This window comes from Lingula anatina, chromosome 1 (genome assembly GCF_051362555.1).
Source record: "Lingula anatina isolate TDL-2025a chromosome 1, LinAna3.0, whole genome shotgun sequence".
NCBI lineage: Eukaryota > Metazoa > Brachiopoda > Lingulata > Lingulida > Lingulidae > Lingula > Lingula anatina.
Genome location: NC_141767.1, coordinates 53,701,084 through 53,720,905, shown reverse-complemented (window position 1 = coordinate 53,720,905; position 19,822 = coordinate 53,701,084). Strand labels below are relative to the sequence as shown.

General features: G+C 37.2%; 1 protein-coding gene across 9 annotated transcripts; it reads left to right on the top strand.

Moving 5' to 3' along the window:
• The first annotated feature begins 5,037 nt into the window (after positions 1–5,037).
• On the top strand, positions 5,038–19,540 carry LOC106170996 (TWiK family of potassium channels protein 7). Of its 9 annotated transcripts, none has more exons than XM_013551541.2 (5): positions 5,038–5,180; positions 5,633–5,825; positions 6,773–6,873; positions 16,225–16,879; positions 17,465–19,540. In XM_013551541.2, the coding sequence occupies exons 3-5, from the start codon at positions 6,817–6,819 to the stop codon at positions 18,538–18,540; spliced, it is 1,788 nt and encodes a 595-aa protein (XP_013406995.2). In that variant the 5' UTR covers positions 5,038–5,180; positions 5,633–5,825; positions 6,773–6,816; the 3' UTR covers positions 18,541–19,540. The 9 variants fall into 9 exon arrangements, with proteins under 9 accessions (XP_013406995.2, XP_013406822.2, XP_013406907.2 ...); XM_013551368.2 differs by having other exon boundaries at positions 5,045–5,199; XM_013551453.2 differs by having other exon boundaries at positions 5,066–5,232.
• The last annotated feature ends 282 nt before the right edge of the window (positions 19,541–19,822 follow it).

Below are 19,822 nucleotides of genomic sequence, written 5' to 3'. Positions count from 1 at the left end.
GTGACAAAAAGACAACACATTCATGTCCTGCTTTGCACACTTGTTTAGTTCCTGGTAACTGGGCAATTTTGTCGGCTCCCTTGTTGATAATGCCACCGTTGACCAATTCTTGCGAATAAAGTACCAGTACGTACTAATTTTACCCTCTCTCTCTCTCTCTCTCTCTCTCTCTCTCTCTCCTTCACACACACTTAGTGTTGTTTCGTACTATCTCTGCCTTGATACTTCTATAGGTGACAAAAATGCAGGGTTGTGGTGAACAAGGATTGTTCCAGTGTCGCTCAACATGTGTCTTCTCTAACGCAATTAGATGGCAAAGGCAATGCAGAGATATTTGTGTATAGCACATCTCCCTCAAGAACTTCTTCTGAAGCATCCAATATGGGTGTCTTTTCGTAATGAAGGTAATTTCTTTCGGGTGCTTTTATAATACTCTTTTAGCGTAGAACCGACATGTACAGTAGCACAGTCCCATGATTCCCCATACTCCTTTACATTGTGATTGAATTTTTGATACCAGAATGCGTTTCACTGGGCTATTCCAGGACATCTAGTAACTCAATACGTGTGCAAGGAATACATCTTCCAGAAACATTACCTGGCGAAGCCATCCACCGCTTAACCACATTGAAACTTAAGGTGATGCTGATTTCAACTTAATATTCTGCCCTAGTTTATAGGTATTTTGATATGTTAGTAAATTAAATAGATATATTGGGGTTTGCTTGTGTGGAACTAAACTAAATTACAAACAACATCCATCAAAAAAACGTGTATGCTGATATAAAAGTTGACAGTGCACCACCTGCACATACCAGTAAAGTGTTTAGATTGTTGGAGCTTAGATTATGTAGGAAAACTACGTCGATATTGCCAATATAAACACATCCATAAGCATCCCAATCGAAGGGTTACATTCCAACCGAACATTATCTTGAAACTGTCTTAAATTCGTATACAAAACCGAAACGTACCTCTTGCGATCAATTGAGCCAGAAGTTAAATGCGGGGGTTTATCATAGACCTTATCTCTTTAAAAGGACTCTTGGTGCCTCACAGCATATCACCCTTTCATGCTATTGGTGCTATTACAGGGTGGTTTATTGGGATAAATATGACAGACATATTGACATGACTACTGCAGGAGATACAATGTACGTTTAACAAGGTGAGTCATAATTGCTTTGTTGTTTTAGGGCAGAACAAACATGCCTATGTAGACAGTTTTTTTCCAAATTGCGTGTCATACAACGTAGTGAATCCATTTCAATTAGATCACAGCTGTTCCCGGAGACTGGTGATGAGACGGGACTGGTAATGAGAGGAAAAAAACGCTGAAAAGGGGTAGCATTTTGCACAAGTATTGAAGCTGAAAGATGCAAATGTTAACAAAAGAGAGTTTAGGGGTTTTATCTTTTTGTGCTCCAGTTTTGTTGTGTTTTAAAATCTCTGGCAATGGCTTCCACGTCATTCTGCTACAATATCCAACATAATCTAAAATGGTTTTGAAGCAAAGATTTATAGAAAAATGTGTTTAGAGGATACATATTTTGTTGTTTGAAATGGGTGCAATTCTAGATGTGAAGAATGCGTACAAGGGTCGATTTCAGGACCACATTTGCAGGAGTTAATCTCCAGAAGACTGCCACCTCCAACAATAAATTGATAGACCCAACCACTGTACCGTTAAAACAGCGATCAAAGACGCAATCGCACTCATTTTTAAAATAATAAACAAAAATAGCCAACACAAAATGTTTTTAAAATAAGTTTTAGTTGGGGTTGGAATAGAACCTGTGATGCCGAGTCTAAGTAATATCTTAAAATTTGAAATTGATTGGATGTGTATTGTTGGTAGTATTGGGTGTATGTTCACCTGTTGGGAACATGCATACACTTTGATGTAATAGGCCTACTTCAAATAGAAAATGAGCCTGCGGTAAATTAATACATTTAGCTACGACACGGATCGTTGGAACACCTAATAACTTACAGTTAGATGGAAACAGATGACGCATACAGGGCGTCAGAAACACCAGCGCTTCCGAACGGTCCTAAAAGAAACACCCTTGGAAAATATAAACAGAGGCCAAGGTGTCAAACAAAGCTATCCAAATCTGGAAGAGTAATGAATACAAAAGAAGCGAAAGAGGTTAAAAAACATGGATAATACAGACTAATATCGGTCCCGGGAGGAAATATGCACTGGGAAGGTTAACTTTATGTCGCATAAGATTAGAAGTATGCTCCATCGTGCAGTTTCGAGGCGTTGCTAGGAATAAGGAAAGTTACTCATAATGGGTGCTTCGTTTAGCTACTACATGTAGGCCTACCCAGGTACTACATCCAAGTACTCGTAAAAGGGTAAGTCGATTTATGCTTCGTTCTTCATTTCCTCATGACACTTCAAATGCATATCTTGACACAGAGTGCGTGTTCTATATATTTTTTAAAGAAACCCACCACCACCCGCTGCCTCCACAACCTTTTCACTATACTCAGCACTAACAAAGTTAACGTTCCACAACATAACCAGACACCTGTCATCTTACCTGAGATTTATTTTTGGATTATATAAGACTTAAAATTAGATTAAACCAATATTTTGAAAATACAGTTTGTTAGATACTTCTTTTCAGCTCTGTGTTTAGGTATTTTAATGTTTTGCACTTACAAGTAGGCCTATGCTTCAATTCGACGTAACTTACGTAACAGTTGTAAGTGAGAGTTTCCTTACTCTGCCAACAAGAGTACTTATACACTTATGCACAAAGTAAATTTACAAGGAACGCACTAGACTTTCTAGACTTCCAAGTAGAGAGAATTGGTCTTTAAACACATAACATCATATGGATTGGTTTTATCTAAGTGTGGAATTTGAAGGGGTAATAACTGATACTAATTCTGATACGTGTACTCGTTAAATACTATAAATAGACGCTGACTCTGGGTTAAATTGATAAGTTTTTTTTATAATATTTGCAAACTAGCCAACACTTCAGTGGTATTTTTTATACCAGACAACCATATCGGGCCCTCTGCACAACTATCACATTCAGCACAACAGTCATGGTCACCTGAGAAATTACGTGTGTTAGTGATCTAAACGCTCACCTCTCAAACGCAGTCAATCAAAGCATTAAGTTTAAAGATTTACATGGAATAAATAGGTTTACGATAAGAAAGAAAATGCTTTTCGTACAATGGTTTAAAAATCTAAGATTTTATCAGCAGCCGGTAAGCTATCGTTTAATTTCTTGTCTGATGCCATTAATAACGAGGAAGTGAAAGGTTCCTAAAGCAAAACTGTTCTCTGCCAGGGACCGGGCAGCAGGTTTAGAACCCCTGTCTACCAAATACCTCCCACATATTTTATAAATATGGGATAATTTTTATTTTTTGCATTCATTAAAACCAACCCATCCACGCCGACCACCGCCCTTATCACCACTGTGGTCAATTGCAATAATTTTACATTTATGGTTGCCAATACTTAAAATAGAATCGGAATAAATCATTTGCTCGTGTTCATAATTGTGTGATCGTGACGGCGAGAACGAAGTTGCCCCGTGTTGCTCGAGCGAAAAAACTGTTCAGGAACTAAAGACATCATTTTTATGAAATTTAATAACTTGGAAACTACGGATGTTTTAATCACTTTTTGTTAGACTTATATAATCAATTACTATATATAACTGAGTTTAATTTTACATTAATCAAACTGTTTTTTTATTCAATTTGTATTTTGCATTCTAAAGCTATAAAACACATTTGGATTTTAGTTTCTTAATGCATGTTGTTATCACTATAGAAAACACATTCTTAAGTATATCATTCGGTAGAACGCCGTTACACACTGGAACGAGGCCATCTACAGTGGGTTAAATAGAGACGCCGCCGTTGGGTCACCTTACCCTGTGTTGCTCACAGTAAAGTAAAAGTAAAGAAGAGAGAGGCGTTGGGTTAAAATACCTTGTTCCTATACCTTTCTATCTTGTTTGTGTTTGCTATATTGACTTCCCGATTGCCAAACGTGAGGTGACTGCGCAGTTCCCTGGAGCACTAGTATCAATCTTACGTGTATGTATTTTTTGCTTGTGCTATCAATCAACAGGGCCGAGTTTCCTACGGTTAAGATGGAATACCCACGTTCTCCATTGTCAAGTATTAATGTTGATAAGTGTGAGTGCAGAAACATTATTTCCACAGGTTCTTGGTGTCGTGGTTTAAAAAAGTAACAAAGGGATAGTACAGTGTACACCTGCGACAACCAACGACGCTTTTTTGTAACTGGCATAAAACTGGCCTCCATAAAGCTTTCAACGGTTGTATAGATTGGGTCATTCCAAAAAAAAAAAAAAAAAAAAAAGCGAATATTTGAGTCATGACAGTGACGAGTATCAGTTCAATATTTGCGTTATTTTGTCTTACCGCGTTATTTTTGCTGTTTTAAACTACAGTACCCTCCAATATAGAAGGAAATCAAAAGTAATAAAAAATGAAATAAAACTTTCATCTATACATTATACAAAACTGTGTGTCTGAATACTCAGCAAGTATCAAGTCCTCACCGTCGTGTCATCTAAATATGATAAATATGCACATACGTACAGTATAGTAACGACGCGCTGTAAACTGCGGAGCCTAGACAAAGTTTCACTAGTTTACAGATGATGTTTTTTTAATTTTATCAAATTTTATCAAGTGGAAAAAGTTACAAAGAAAGGAAATAAAGCTAGTCTTGCATTTGTATGGTTCTTTTTTCGCGTATTAATGTAATCTTGGACCCATCGTACCCCAATTAATTTGATAGCAAACATTATGTAAGTACTCGGCTGGTAAGTATTACACAAAATGTCTGACATTAGAGAGAAATGACCCAATTTGATGTGGTGTTTAAAAGCAGCCCCGAAAACAAACGCGTATTTGTTTGTTGGAGAGGAGATGATATTTTCCTACTAATACAAAATCACAGTGTTCGGTATAGAACCCTTAAAAATCTTCAGGTCACACTGCCTGCGGTGAAGCGGTCTCATGTACCGATACATGGAGCTGCACGCATAGTTTTTATGTGGGTCGTTAGTGAAGTGTTCGGGTATGCATATTGAAGCCTTTATTACCCTGTGTGCAGTTTTCAGTGCATCATAATAAATGAGGAAACAGCTGTATTGTCGCAACAGGTCAGTCGCGAACACTTAGGTTAGTACGATAAACAGCAGAGATGGCGAGTTGGTGAGTTGTCATTCATCTCAAGAACGAGATATGTGGGCCTTCTGGAAATTTATGGATCAAAGAGCATTCAGGATATGTGGTCTGTTTAACGGAGTGAATGCTGTTATGTATAATCACACAGAGCACTCAATGTTACACTAATATATAGCATCACGCCTAGTAGCTAGACCAGTGGTGTCAATTTATTCACATACTACATGTACATCAAGTAAGTAAATGCAGTACATTACCTCAGTTACATACCGGACATGTACTGGTATATCCAGTTTTGTAGGGTTGTGACCATAATATAAAGATCACTGTATACTAATTAAGCGTGGGCGAATGCTGGCGTTTCACCCCAAAAACAGTTTTAGATTATTATTAATATTATTATTATTATTATTATTATTATTGTTAGGCCTATATACAGAAGGAAGCATTAATGCAGCCCTACGTGCAAAGTTATGTAAGACACCAGTGCGACACCTGTTTAGATGAGAGACGGTCCCAGCAATATCATCCAGTGACATTTGAACCCTTACTCAAGATCAGTGTTACAGATTAAGGAGTGACTATGGCCATATGGACAATTTGAAGGACATATTAGAAAGGTAAAATCGGCAAAAAGCTTCATTACTTAGGTAATACCACAGCTTAAGAAATAACCACCTCATTTGAGACTTAACTTTACGGATGATTAGTTAGAATAATTTACGTTTTGGCTTATTTTCGGGCTTCTGACCCTTGTTTAACGTCATTGTGCGAAAACTGGCACTTTGTTTGATCGTAAGAAAAATATCCCCACCGCACAAAAACGGGAGATTAAAAGAACGATATTAGGAACGCGATCGATGGGAGAATGATCGCCAATTAACTTGATTACGCCTATTGCATGTAGAAATAATTCGTCACGGAGGGGTTTGAATAAAAAAAATCAGTTCCGAGCCACTACTGGTGGAGTCAATTAAGTGATTGATTCTCCCGTGAAAAGAATCATTTACACTCAGATTCATACTATAAATTATACTGTGCACGTACTGAAAGGATAAGTTGAAACAAAATCAAAGGGATGAGAAATTCGATTTCATTAATTTCGCATAAAAATACATAAAAAAGAATCCTTTGCTGTTATCGTCTCATGACGAGAAGATAAACCGAGGGCTGCAAAGTCTGCTTCGTATTGTTAAGTTTTTAAGTTTAGCTGTAACAAACACATATATACACAAACAAACACAAAAATAAAAAAGACTTATAAATATTATTGCACGTGAAGGGTAAAGATTGTTGCTGTAAAGTAGACACATCTTGACATGTATTGTTGTGCGTGAATGAATTAAGTGTGCAATACTCGTCAGTATGGCTGTAAGTGCACTTTCACAGAAACTATAGGCCTACATGTGTTTTCGCTTGCCTTCCCCCATGTCACATTTTGTGTGAGAGATTTTATATAAAGTGTATGTCTGTCATTTAAATCATCAATTTATTGAATTTTATCTAAATGAAATTCGTTTCCAGAGGTGAAACGAAGTTTAAAACCACACTTTATTTGACACTTCAGTAAATAACGGCAGAGCTTGAGTAGAACTCACAGTCCGAGAAACAATGGAGTCCGATGCGTTGTTGGTTCTCTCTCCTGGTCCTGTGACAGAGGATGAGAAGGTATGTTTTCTGAAAAAAAAAAGAGAACGCCAAAAACATTAAGATTAATAGTCAGGCCTACCCAACTACCAGACTCGGCACCTACAGATCCAGAATAAACCGGTATATCAGACCACACTACCCGTTTTCAAGGTGTGTGTCAGATCGCATTACAGAGTATCGTACCCCATCACAAATTTTGTAAGCCTACCTGTCATCCGGGTATCGCGCCTCGTTTTCGTCAAGTAGGAGTCGTATGAATACAACAACATGGAAATCGGCAATCCTCGGCTCATTCCGCAAGCTCCATACTATTGTCGAGTGCGGAGACATCGGAGTAGTTCCGAGTGACAACATGGCGACAGACGACTCACTGAATCTCGTCCAGAAAATATTTAACCCCCGACAGAATTTGCTTCCTCTATCAAAATTAGGTCTACTTTTCTAAATGAATATATAAGTTTGCATAAACAGGGAAAATTGCAGCAGCGCATGAATCTAGACGAGATGCACTACTTTCCAACCCCGCTTTAGACCACGGTGGAAGTGAAGAACAAAAGATTCATACGTGGTGTAACTCGCTTAACCGCACGTCTCGCATGAATGCGTTATAACCCGCTAATGGACCCGTGGTCTAAATAAGATAGATCCCTCGTCAGCGAGGGTTATGTGACATCCTCTCGTGCTTCGCACTCGTGTATGCCACATAACCCTCGCTGACTCGGGGTCTATCTATTACTACGATCATCGCTATCACATCGCGCACCAGGCAAAATCGGTGTGGTGGCTGATACTCTGTAATGCGATCTGACACACACCTTGAAAACGGGTAGTGTGGTCTGATATACCGGTTTATTCTGGATCCGTAGGTGCCGAGTCTGGTAGTTGGTTAGGCCTGATAGTTGTCCCGATAATTTAAATAGTCGGCATACAGTCTTCTCGCATGTACAGAATTGACAGTGGCTCTCCGAAAAGATCAGCATATTTCAATTAGAAAGCTTTGGAGACCCAACAGATAAAATGTCATGTTTAAACTGAAAGAAAAACCAGTTATGAAAATAATTGCATTATGCAGCAAACGATAGGTTTCTAGCTAGAGTTGTACAACCTAAATTTAAAGAGTCTATTCTCAGAGTTGTGGACCAGTAAAACTGTAAAACTTGCTGATCGGTTTGCGAAAGAAATTTTACCTCGGGGAGGTTTTGGAATCGTTATATATCGATTGATCATTTATCTTGGTTCTTTTTCCTCTAACATCCAAGACGTTTCCAAAGATCTGGCAGCTGAGCGTTGCAGACTTCCTTCCTGTAACGCAGGGATAAGCGAATGTTCTGTAGTCACGATCACGAGTGACAGCAGAGCACGTTTTTTTTTTTTTTTTTTTTTTTTTTTTTTTTTTTTTAATATTTTATCCCTTTAGGCCTACTTTAAAATTAATAGATTTTGCATCAGAGGGAGGGACTATTATGGAAAGATAAAAGTAACTTTTCGTTTTTAATGCCATATGTATATTCTAATAGAGTTATGAAAAAGAAAGAATTTCATATCAAGTGTCTCGTGTGAGTTTAGTGTCTGAAACTGATACTTGGAGGCGTTCATTGTCGCTTTCAAGTCTAATGTTCTCTCGATCCACCCTTCATTAATATTACGATAAAGTTTCTCATGTAATCTCGGGGTGCAACTAGTTTGAGTCATCTAACATTAAGAATACATGTATAACACACTGCGGTTTTATCATATCATAACATCGCGATGGTCTTTTATTTGGCGTTGTGACTAATACTAATATACACGCGAAGAATGCGAATTGCTTTTACTTTTTTAAGTCTGCTTTGCTGCGCGCACGGAAAGCACTTTAATAAGAATACACGGATTGCCTTGGTTTTATCACAAATATTTACGTTAAGGTTTACAGTTTAATAAAAGCCTTTGTCTTAATCTGTGTAACCCAACGGTTCTCGGAGTAGCGTAACAAAACACATTGCATGATGTACATTTCCCAATAACAAATTGCAGTTCACGTTGTATAGGGTAAGCTACTTCAATTATATCGGATTATAAATGCTTTCAAAAGTATTGTTAATTATTCAGTATAAATAATGGCCCGTTATTCAGAAAAAAAAACGCTACCACAAGATAAAGACACCCATCACCTCCATGGCGCGTTGCTCAAAATAAAAGCTATTTGTTAGTGGTATATTCAAAATGCATGCGATTTCTGCTTAAATGTGTCTGCGAGTTGTTAGATGTCATTGTATGATACACGTTGCGTTGACTCAGAAAAAGCCTCGCCCATTTCCGAGTCTCCTTTCAACAGATATATGATTGCTGCTACATGCAGTGATCTGTGCAGAGGAAAACATGCTGTGCTCTACTTAAAATGTTGATAGTTGTCTAGTGCGCAGGTGCCTTTAAATAAGTAAACAGATGTTGCTGTTGTGAAGACTTAACCGTGGCATTATACACTGTTACCATTAAAGAAGACCATTTTTCTTGAAATGAGACGAAAATATTCACGGAACCTCAAATACATGTACATTTGACTTTTATTTCTTTGGGACCACGTTGCGCGCCGAGAGAAATAATTGGTGCGACAGACAGAATATCTCAACCGGGAGTGACAAGATACCAAAAAGGATAACATTAACTTTGAGTATTTGATCAAATACAACAGAACTGCCGAGAGGAGGGCTCCGTCACCCTGCCATTAATTAAATCAGTAAAGGACGCACGGCTACAGGTATGGGGAAAAGACGAACAGTAATTAGGAGTAATTCTGCAGTCTCTCAAAACTCATTTCATGGTCGTGTGTGTGTGTGTGTGTGTGTGTGTGTGTGTGTGTGAGAGAGAGAGAGAGAGAGAGAGAGAGAGAGAGAGAGAGGACAGCAATAATATCTGTGCACCATGGCATATTATATTTAAAATGATAATGATGATTAGCGCTTCACCGCAAACGGTGGCAGAAAATGGTTCACAATACATTACCACTCCGTGTCAAGGTCAATAATAAAATCTGTAGAAATAAATAGACACTGAAAAAGAAAGACCACTAACAAAATTATTTTAGTTCTGCCAAAAAGATCAAAGCTCCAGTGTTTTCTTCCTTTTATGTATCAGGTATTGTGGGTGCTTTATTCGACTGTCATTTTCTGCAAACCACCTGTTCATGTATAATTCAGTGAATGATTCCAAACAAAAAATGTTTTATGCAGCCTGGGTCTGTTTATGTTGGACTGGGGCTAGACAGAAGGCTTAAATATTTATTGATTTAGAAGCGAGAACATTCCCCATGGTGACCGAAAAGAGTAACCTGGTATATGGCTTTTGTTTTATTATTGATCCTTTTGCAATTGTTTATGTTATTGTTTTCTTTTCTTATTCTACTGTTTTCTCTTCTTATTCTATCATATATTATGGCTTATCCTTCCCTTCCTTTTCATAAAAAAAACTTTGAATTTAGAATGTGCAAAATGTGGAAAAAGATCAGATTTTAATGTACCTTTATAGGCTTCTCAAACAAGCTATTTCATTAAAATAAATATGTATATACAGATTTGTTCAAAATTATTGAATGGCGTGTGTGAATCGTTTGGATGCATGTTCTTGAAGCAAGTTTTTAAAACCTAACGGCATGTAAATAATTTAAAGAGACCAAAATAAATAAAACGTGAACATTAACTAGAGGAATGACGTGATTATTTTTTCCGTGGATCCTATTTTGATTTAAATTACAAGAGGCAGAATAGACGATACACTCGGAAGGAAGTCAATATATGGGAAATCCATATAGCTGCAGACGAAACTGACGGATGAGGTGTGCCTGTTTATGTGTACACGTTATGTTGCCAGATGATGCCCCATCTCTTCAGGTCGCACAGGGGTCATTATGAATGTGAAAGACTAAAGCGACCAAGATATAATTATTGATCTAAGTAAAATAAATAAAACATACATATATTTGTGATTTAATTAGATTGAGAGAAAGAGAAACCTGTGAAGAAAACATATACATAGGTAAAAGGCAATACGAAAAAAAAGGGCGGGATTTCTCAAAACACATAGGGGCCTACTGTTTTTCCCTTTTCACAAATCTTTCTGATTTTTGATGGGGATTATAAAACAGCCGAGTGAATAATGCTTGCATAAAAGACCATTTACCTTACATTACCTTTTATTTACTTCGAGAAAAACATTCAGAAAACGAAATTAAGATATATTGTATTCATCTTGACGTAGAATTTGACTCCGTATATCTGTCACTAAGTACGCACAACATTACTTCATGTAATGGAACACGCCAGGTTTAAAAGTTGATAACACAATAGTTATCAAATTTTCTTGTCACGCTGTGGCTGTTACTACGTGTGGCCCACACTGTATAGCGTGTACCGAAGGCATTACTTGATGAGCAAGGGTGCCTTCGGGTATATATCATTTGACTGATCGCACTTTTTTACAAGAACAACTACCCTGGATGGCTAATGTGCCGTTTTCTCCGTGAATGTGTTTTGATATCAATAAAGATTTGTATTTTGTGTGTTATGCTATGTAGTACAAATGTATATATAGATAGTGTTTTATAAAGTGCACTGTAAGGAGATGTCGGTAAAAAGTGTGGTCGTCATGAGATAATTATTATTTTTTACCCACTTCGGTAGGTATATGTGAAGTACACAAACATGCTAGGTACTTTTCCTAGCATGTACACGCATGCATATGCACTAAAACTTTCGATTCATGCCTTATTTTACTGATCGGATGATTATTAAAATATGTAAAATCCTAGATTATGCGACATATAAAATTATAGAAAATGACACACTATTTATTGCGCTGAAAAACAGTTAGCCGGATGCGAGGATATCTTTATGGGCACAATTAACTTGAGCTATTAGGGCGACACTACTAAAGTGTCCTGATGGGATGCGATAAAATATGAAATTGTGATTAAATACGATGTGTCTATCGATCGACTTCACGTCAAGCTCTTTAATAGTGTTACAGAAACACATTTTAGTTCTGTCGACTAACTGCTGCAACATGTCTTTTACCATAGCACGATATTGGAAAGAGGATTTACCGCACCCGACGAAAGAAATGTTATTGGAAGTCGAAGGTTGCTCGTAAAGGACATGGCAATGTATAGCTGGAAAGCACTCGTACGCGTAAGCAGATCTGTTATACTTGTTCCAGTCACAGAGTAAACCATTTTGCTTTAATGTACAAAATTAAGTATTCCTTGTCATAGACCTTATTATTGCTTTTGTTATGTGTTAATCGCTTTCTTCGAGACAGAGGAAACTGGAACGTTAACGATCAATGTAACCTTGTAACATTAGCTTCTGGTTGTTGGTACCCTATGCAATATCTTTGTAAAATGAGATTAGTATCCCACTGGATATGTTTTAATAAATTGGAAAGATAAAGATTGGGATTTTTAACTGTTCAAGGAATCTGAAAAAGAGGTACATGGCATAAAAGTCCTTCCCATTAATTCCACTGCCGTCAAATTTCCGACAGGCATCACAAATGATAACAGCTGTTTGCAACTTGGAGCCGCGGATTTGTAATTCCGATCGCCGAATTAATGATCCTACTCCCTGTGAGCACAAGCCAACACTTTGACCGCTTTTATCAAGGTCTATCGCTGCAAACATACGGGTCCTATCCCTCGACCGCGAGCGTAAAAACGCGGGAGCTCTCTATAAATTTAGTCGGGATGTGCCACGCGGGCTGGCGAAGAGACTTGCAGTTCGAAGTTATAGGTTAATGTGATGCTCGCAGCCCCTAGGCAGGTCCGCACACCTCGCGGGGCAAGTTGGCATACATACTAGAATCCAAAAGAAAAAATATTTTTACCCCTTCCTATGCATTTTACCAGTAACAGAAGCAACCTAGGCAGTCAGCATTAAATAACGCTGCAGTAACCTCTGACAACTTCTTAAAATAAAACTGAGCTTAACAACAACAACAATAACAAAAACTGGCTTTGACAGAAATACGACAATATTTATTTAAAAACACTTTTTATCAGTCAATTAACAACAAATCGTATATCTCTAATTATTCTGATTGAGGTTTAGTAGTTACGTTAAAAAATAAGTCGTTTTCTCTAGTCTCCCTTAGGTAGTGCTTTTTTTTAGGTTTCTTTGAATTTAATTATAATTCCCGGTGTGCCCTATGAGTTTTAATTAAGATATTGAGTGATTAACTGCAATTTTTATCATGAAATATTTTGTTTTTACAGTCTTTATTTTTATTTGTCATATGATAATTGCAGTGATTTTTGTAAGTTTATATTTTCTTGGCTAATTGATTATAATCCGTTCCATTTTATATTCACCAGAAAGATGTATTACTTGCTTGAGAATGTTTTTACAAGATAGGGTGAATTTCCCATGTCTGTCTTCACTGCATTATTATTTATTTATTTATTTATTTATTTATTTATTTATTTATTTATTATAATTTTGACTTGCTCCAGACTCCAAGGAGTGACTTACGAAGGCATTCTGGATAGATTCAAATATTTATTTATTTTATTTTATTTATTTATTTATTTGCCACGTATACCCCCATACCTCAGCCCTATACATTAATGCAGGCTTTACTAGTTTAGCAATTAGTTGTAGATCTGTTACACGTTGGATGAGATTGTTCGTTGTGGAGTGATTGCTTTTAGTAAAAAAAAATGCTTTCATAGCCTTGCTTTTCAGATGTTATCTATAAGGGCACTTTTGAATAGTCCATTTGACTGAAATTTGGTACCTAGATAGGTGTTCACTTTTGATAAGTCAAGGTTTTCATTGTTGATAGAGAAGCAAATACAGTATTTGCTACCTGTTTAGCCTTGATGAAAATGACTAATGAGCAATGGTAAACGCTCACAAAAGGAATGTATCAACTAAGTCACTTTCGTAGGTTATAATTACATTATGGTGATGCATTTACAGCAAGGCAGTATAGGTCTACTTCCTCGCTGAGAGACATACATGTTTTAATATTCGCAATTGATTGAAAACTAGTTTTGTGTTTGAACGTGCATGTTTGAACGGACGAGATATACATAAAACCTATTGTTTAAACAAATATGTACAGCATACTAAGATGACCATTTTAAACTTGATTCTAAAATAAAAGTTTATACAGGGTTAGAGACGTAAAAACCGAGGGCCTTCCCTAGCTATAATGCTATAGAGATGTCTTCTCTAGCTATACAAATTTGTAGATTAGTCTTTCACACAATATTGAAACAGCTAGAGAAGACTTCTGGTAGAGGGTGCAGGAAGGGCTAGGAAGGCCAAGCCCCCCCCCCTTCAAACATTTTTAACGATTTCAGTCCTAAGAGGAGGATAAGATACAGAGTTTAGAGGCCGAGACCACTTTTTTCAGCCAAAAATCATTAAAAAAATTACGTCACGTACCTAGACTCGAGTCACTCAATATTCAATTGTTTCCTGTCGTTGATTGCTCTTTTTTCCCTGAATTTGTTAAAAACCGAACAATCGAAATCGCTTCCTACTCGCCTGTGAAACTCGCCGAACCCCGTTTGTCGCAAATGTACATTATACCTGTCGAGTGCAATATCGATTTGAAAGTGCCCCTTTCCAATTTGATCTTTTTTTTTTTTTTTTTTTTTTTTGATAATTTAAGTAGTTAGTTTTATTGGTGACGGAAGATTTTTGGAAACCTGAAAATGAAACACTATTCCTATATACAGTAGTATTTGCATTTTTAGTAATACAAAGATCGGTTTATTTATACGACTATGTATATGCATTTATATTATTATAAGCCATTAATGAATAATTGTTTCCATTTTTCTTTTGTTTGTACGTGATAATTCTGCTAGATCTATTGAAAGCTTTTACTTGCACAGGCCGCTAGTTGTAGGCCTACACGTTGTGCACTCCAAGGAATATTCTATTTATTTTGACTATGCGTTGCCTTTAATCTTCGGGTCCTATGTTATAAAAAATAACAAATAATCGACCTGCTTTTATTTTGGATTCATGCATCGAGGGTATGATTGCAATTAGACGAAATTTATTGCTAACACAAGTATAATATCCTGATAGATACCATATGAATGATGATCCAGGCAATCTGTAAATGATCTATCAGTACACGTAGAAAAAAGGCCATCTTATGTTAATCACCTTGAACTGATCTTGACCGAGATTGTTTTGTCATTCACGGGGCAGCATGCAAACTTCACATTAAGAATTATATAATCATTTACACTTCATTTTGTATATTGAGAACTGTTGTTCCAACAGTATCATTTCTGTAAATAGCAACACGGTACACACGTCTTGCAGAACTCTGTCTGTACCTTAAAATCCATTTGTTTGCGGCCTCATGAATTAATAGTGAAACAAGATATTGTTTTGACCATAATGTTGTACATCGTCCGAAAGAAGAGATTAAATATTCCTAATCACAACGCGTGTGCATTGAGTTGATAGTAGAAGTGAGATGTGTAATCAATTAACAAACAATGGTCAATTTATATCAACCATCCTGCAAAAATAACACGATTAGTGCTTAGTAGGGCTACGTTTTATGGTTTTTCGAAAAGCAGTTATATATTACTTAGATTTGCGACTATATCATTTTATGCTTTCTTTTTTTATTGATTACATGATCGAAATGATTATCTTTAGGACATTTCGTACAGTTTTAATATTTGGTGTTAGTTAGTTATGGCCATTTGTATACTGTAACATTAGTTAGGGGCCCCTTGCATCCCGTGCGTTACACGTATCTTTATCAAAATACTTAGGAACATAGACTACCCGGCTAAATGTACATGTATTATATAGGTGTTGGAGAGTCGACTAAACAGAGATCTCCCGCTCGACACTGCAAGGACTAATTCTTATATGTTCAAACAGTCGGAAGCGAATTTGTGAAAGGGGGCAAAAAATAGGTACCGTAGGACCACTGTTTTCATACCGACACCGATTGGAGTTACGTACCAGCATAATCTTAAAAGGACCTTAATCCGTACCACAGTTTTGTGAAGAAATGCGTTGTTTTGAACGGTGCCTTAAAAATGTAATTTTTCATCAGTTATCCTTGATATTATGTATCCGATTCTAATTGTTATGAGAGCTTATATCCTATCTGATGATGTCAAAAAGTAGGTTATATGCCATGGGGTAACGGTTAAGCCATTAAATATACAATATAATTTGCATAAGCAGTCACGAATTCATTAACAAGACGAGATAGGAGGCAGCATAACTTGATTAAATTTCGAGTTGGAAACTGGTCTCCATTATTACCAGACTCCTTTAATGAGTATCATTGATTGTATACTTTGAATCTTTTGCTCATCAATCATGAGTATCTGTCACTTGTTTTCAGACAAGGGCGCATGCCAGCCCAGCAGGAAAGATGTCTTACTCCTCAGAAACTGAGCCGGGAACGAAGGAGAGTGACTTTGTGGATAGAGGCATTTGTGTGGTACAAAATGACGATTCCAATCACAACGATTACGTAGATGGTGGCAGTGAAATTACCTCGAAGTACGATGAAATGTCACAATTCTCAGAAGATAATACACACAAAGAAGATGATCCAAAAACGAAAAGGACAAAAATAAGAAAAACGATCATCCGCATTGTGTCATCCAACACCGCCTTGGTTTTCTTTCTAATCGGATACTCATTCATCGGGGCGGCCATATTCCAAGCCATTGAAGCTCCAGTTGAAAGAGACGAGATTGAGAAGAACATACGTTCAGAAAAAGAAACCGTTGCAAGACTATGGAACAAGTCTTTGCATCTTTTATTTACTGCTCAGGGAGGAAATGTCAGTCAAACGTATGTGACAAACGAAACTGTCAACAGCACAGAATATACGTATCGGCAAGTGGTTGCCAATGGACTGCCTTTAAATGCTTCTGAATGGGAGGAAATGTTTAGAAAAGAGGTTGAGGGTATTGTGCAAACTAACAAGAATCCTAAGTGGACGTTCTGGGGATCACTGTTCTTCTGTGCTACAGTCTACACCACTGTTGGTACGTAATCACTGCTTATAGCTTTAATGCTATAAACATTGTATTTGGTTTCCATTTTACATGTACTTTATCAAATACACCCCATTTAGACCCCTTGATTAAAGATTAGATTTCCTTACGGTAAAAAGTGCAACACCAGTGCTCGGAAACTCCTGGTACATATAATTCCCGGTTCTGCAAACATCAATGCATCTTCTTTGTCAATTAATTATCTATTGAAACATGTACTAGTAGCAAACTGATTCGATAATGTGCCATATGTTAATATAACGTTGAGCTTTTTGCCTCGAAAACACACTTCGTTTTATTGCCTCCTTAATTTAGTCTGATCAATGAAGTGTGCGAAAAAACGAATAGCTTTGTTATATATGTATGTGTGAGGGAAATTAATGCATTTGGAAAACGCAGGTCTGATTAAGCTGCTCCAATAATGAATCATCTGGGGTATTTTCCAATTGAAGAAAGCTTATTACATCAAACAATTTAGTAATCAGAGGCGTCATAAGGATACGTGGACACAATAAAATATCAATATACTGTTCGCATAAAGTAAACATTAATATTGTGTTTTCTTTTCTATTAAAGGTTATGGGCATATTGTACCAAAATCGGACGCGGGCCGAATTGCAACTATGATCTATGCTCTCCTCGGTATTCCACTGTGCCTGATCACTTTGGCCAATTTAGGCAAGTTGCTGTCAAGAGTCATCAAATTTCTGTACAACGGTGTTCGGCGACAGTATCGAAAACTATGTGATTACTGTGCAGTATGTTGCAAAAGAGCAAAGCGAAAGACACATTTCACTTCTTCGAATGAAGCGATGGAAAACGGCGATTTAAAAGAACAGGAAGATTCGTTCAGACCCCATTTATCATCAACAGACACTGTCGATGGCGAGAAGGATATTGCCAGAAGAGCAGCAAAGGAAAGAAGGCGCACTGCCCGTGAAAAAGCCCTGGAAAAGATAGATGACAATTACAATTTACCAGTAGGGGCCGCTGCAGTCATCCTAGCGGTTTATATCGCATTGGGAGCATGGATGTATACGATCTGGGAAGTTGACTGGAAGAATTATCTAGAGGCTTTTTATTTCTTATTTATTTCACTCTCAACGATTGGGTTTGGTGACATTACTCCTAAACATCCTAATAACTTTATTGCAAGTTTTATGTATATTCTCCTCGGATTTGCGTTAATCTCAATGACCGTTAACGTGATTATGCAAGTGATGGCAAACAAGATTGATGATACCATTGAAAAAACTAAAAAGACAGTGGTGGTTGTCGAGAAAAGGGTTGCATATGTGGCGAAAAGTGCCGCGGATGTCACAAAGAGGAAAGCCACAATAGTGGGCAAAAAAGTCAGTGGAGCGATACACGGAGTTTGCGAGCGTGAGGAAAAGAAACCCGGAGCTTTAGTTAACGGTCTTGCCATGGCACGCAGTTTAACAGACAGTTGTAGTCAAATAGCCAAGGCGTCGAGCGACTCTGAAATCGCTGCACGTACAAGCGCGTTGCCTACTGATAGATCTCAGAGTCAGAATTTTGTCTTGGAATCAGCCTTGAAAAACGCCATACCACAGCCATTGCTAGATAACCAGAAAACAACTGAGATTGAAACCGTTCGTAGTGAGGAAGCATCTAATGATAAAGACTGCTGAATGCTACATCATCGGTAGAGAAGGGTGTGCGTCATTTGACCATCATGGTCCATGGTGATAACATGTCGGTTAATGCCAAGCAGACACTCAACGTAGATTAATCTCTTAGTTTAAAGTTGGCTTTGGACGTTGATCAACAAAGATCCAACATTGTTTCAACGTTGAATAGTTAACTTCGAAAACATGATGTTAATGCATTGCTCAGTATAGGTCAACTTAAAATATAGACATTGTACGTGTAACAGCGCTGGGTTTTGAACCAAAATTAAACGATCTCCCTTTTCAAATAATCTCCATTGGTTCTATACAAAGCTATTGAATTTCAAGAGCAAATTTCTATTATCGCGCCACAACAGTACAAGATGGCAAGATTTGCTTTAAGTGCTTTAAAAGTGAATGTCTTTTTAAAGATGCAACGTTGAATTTAATATAATTACATTTTAGGTGTTTATTCAACATTTATATATAAGTATTGTTAGTCTGCTGGAAGACGGGTTTTGTAAGCCGTAATGCTGAAAAATGAACAGAGACATTTTCAATTATCGTGTCACTGCAGAATAAATTAATTGCAAGACAAGGTCGCTAAAAAATACAAGTTACTCCCATAGCGCATACTAGCCCCGCCGAGGCTGTGCACCCGGGCTTACACATGCATCCCCGCACATGCCCAGTAGCAAAGTTCGACTTCTTTTTGTTACTTATAACATTTTAATGCCACTTAAGCTTATGTATTGTAGTAATGCGCCACTTTTTGCCAGGCTTTTTACTTCACTTATAAGCTGTGATAAGTATTCGGAAAAGAAAAAACAAATGCCACAATGGACTCTTATCAAGTCTGTTTTTATTCAGAATTTATTTAATTAGTTTAATGTTTTAATATTTTCTTCAAATATTCAGTTTTATGTCCCAGAATGTCAAATGTATTTCGTGAAATAAAATTTTATACGTTGTGTCATTTTTTCGCCAGGTGAAAATGGAATAACATATTTGCTCAGTTTTGGCTTTGGTGTGTGTATTTTATTCATTTCTTATCAAATCCCTGGAAATGCATCCATGCACACATTAATGTTACTTGGTAATTGAGCGATCTAGATTCTAGGACAGGTCTCCAATATCATAAGACTGGGTAAATATAAGTAGTCACTTACCACCCATTAATACTGGTCCACGTCTGGTTTAATGTGCAATTGTTTTGATGACTAGTCATTAAGGCCGCCATAAGCCTTCGGAGACACTGTAATAAACTTGGAAAGCAGAGACTACACATATAATACATTATAAA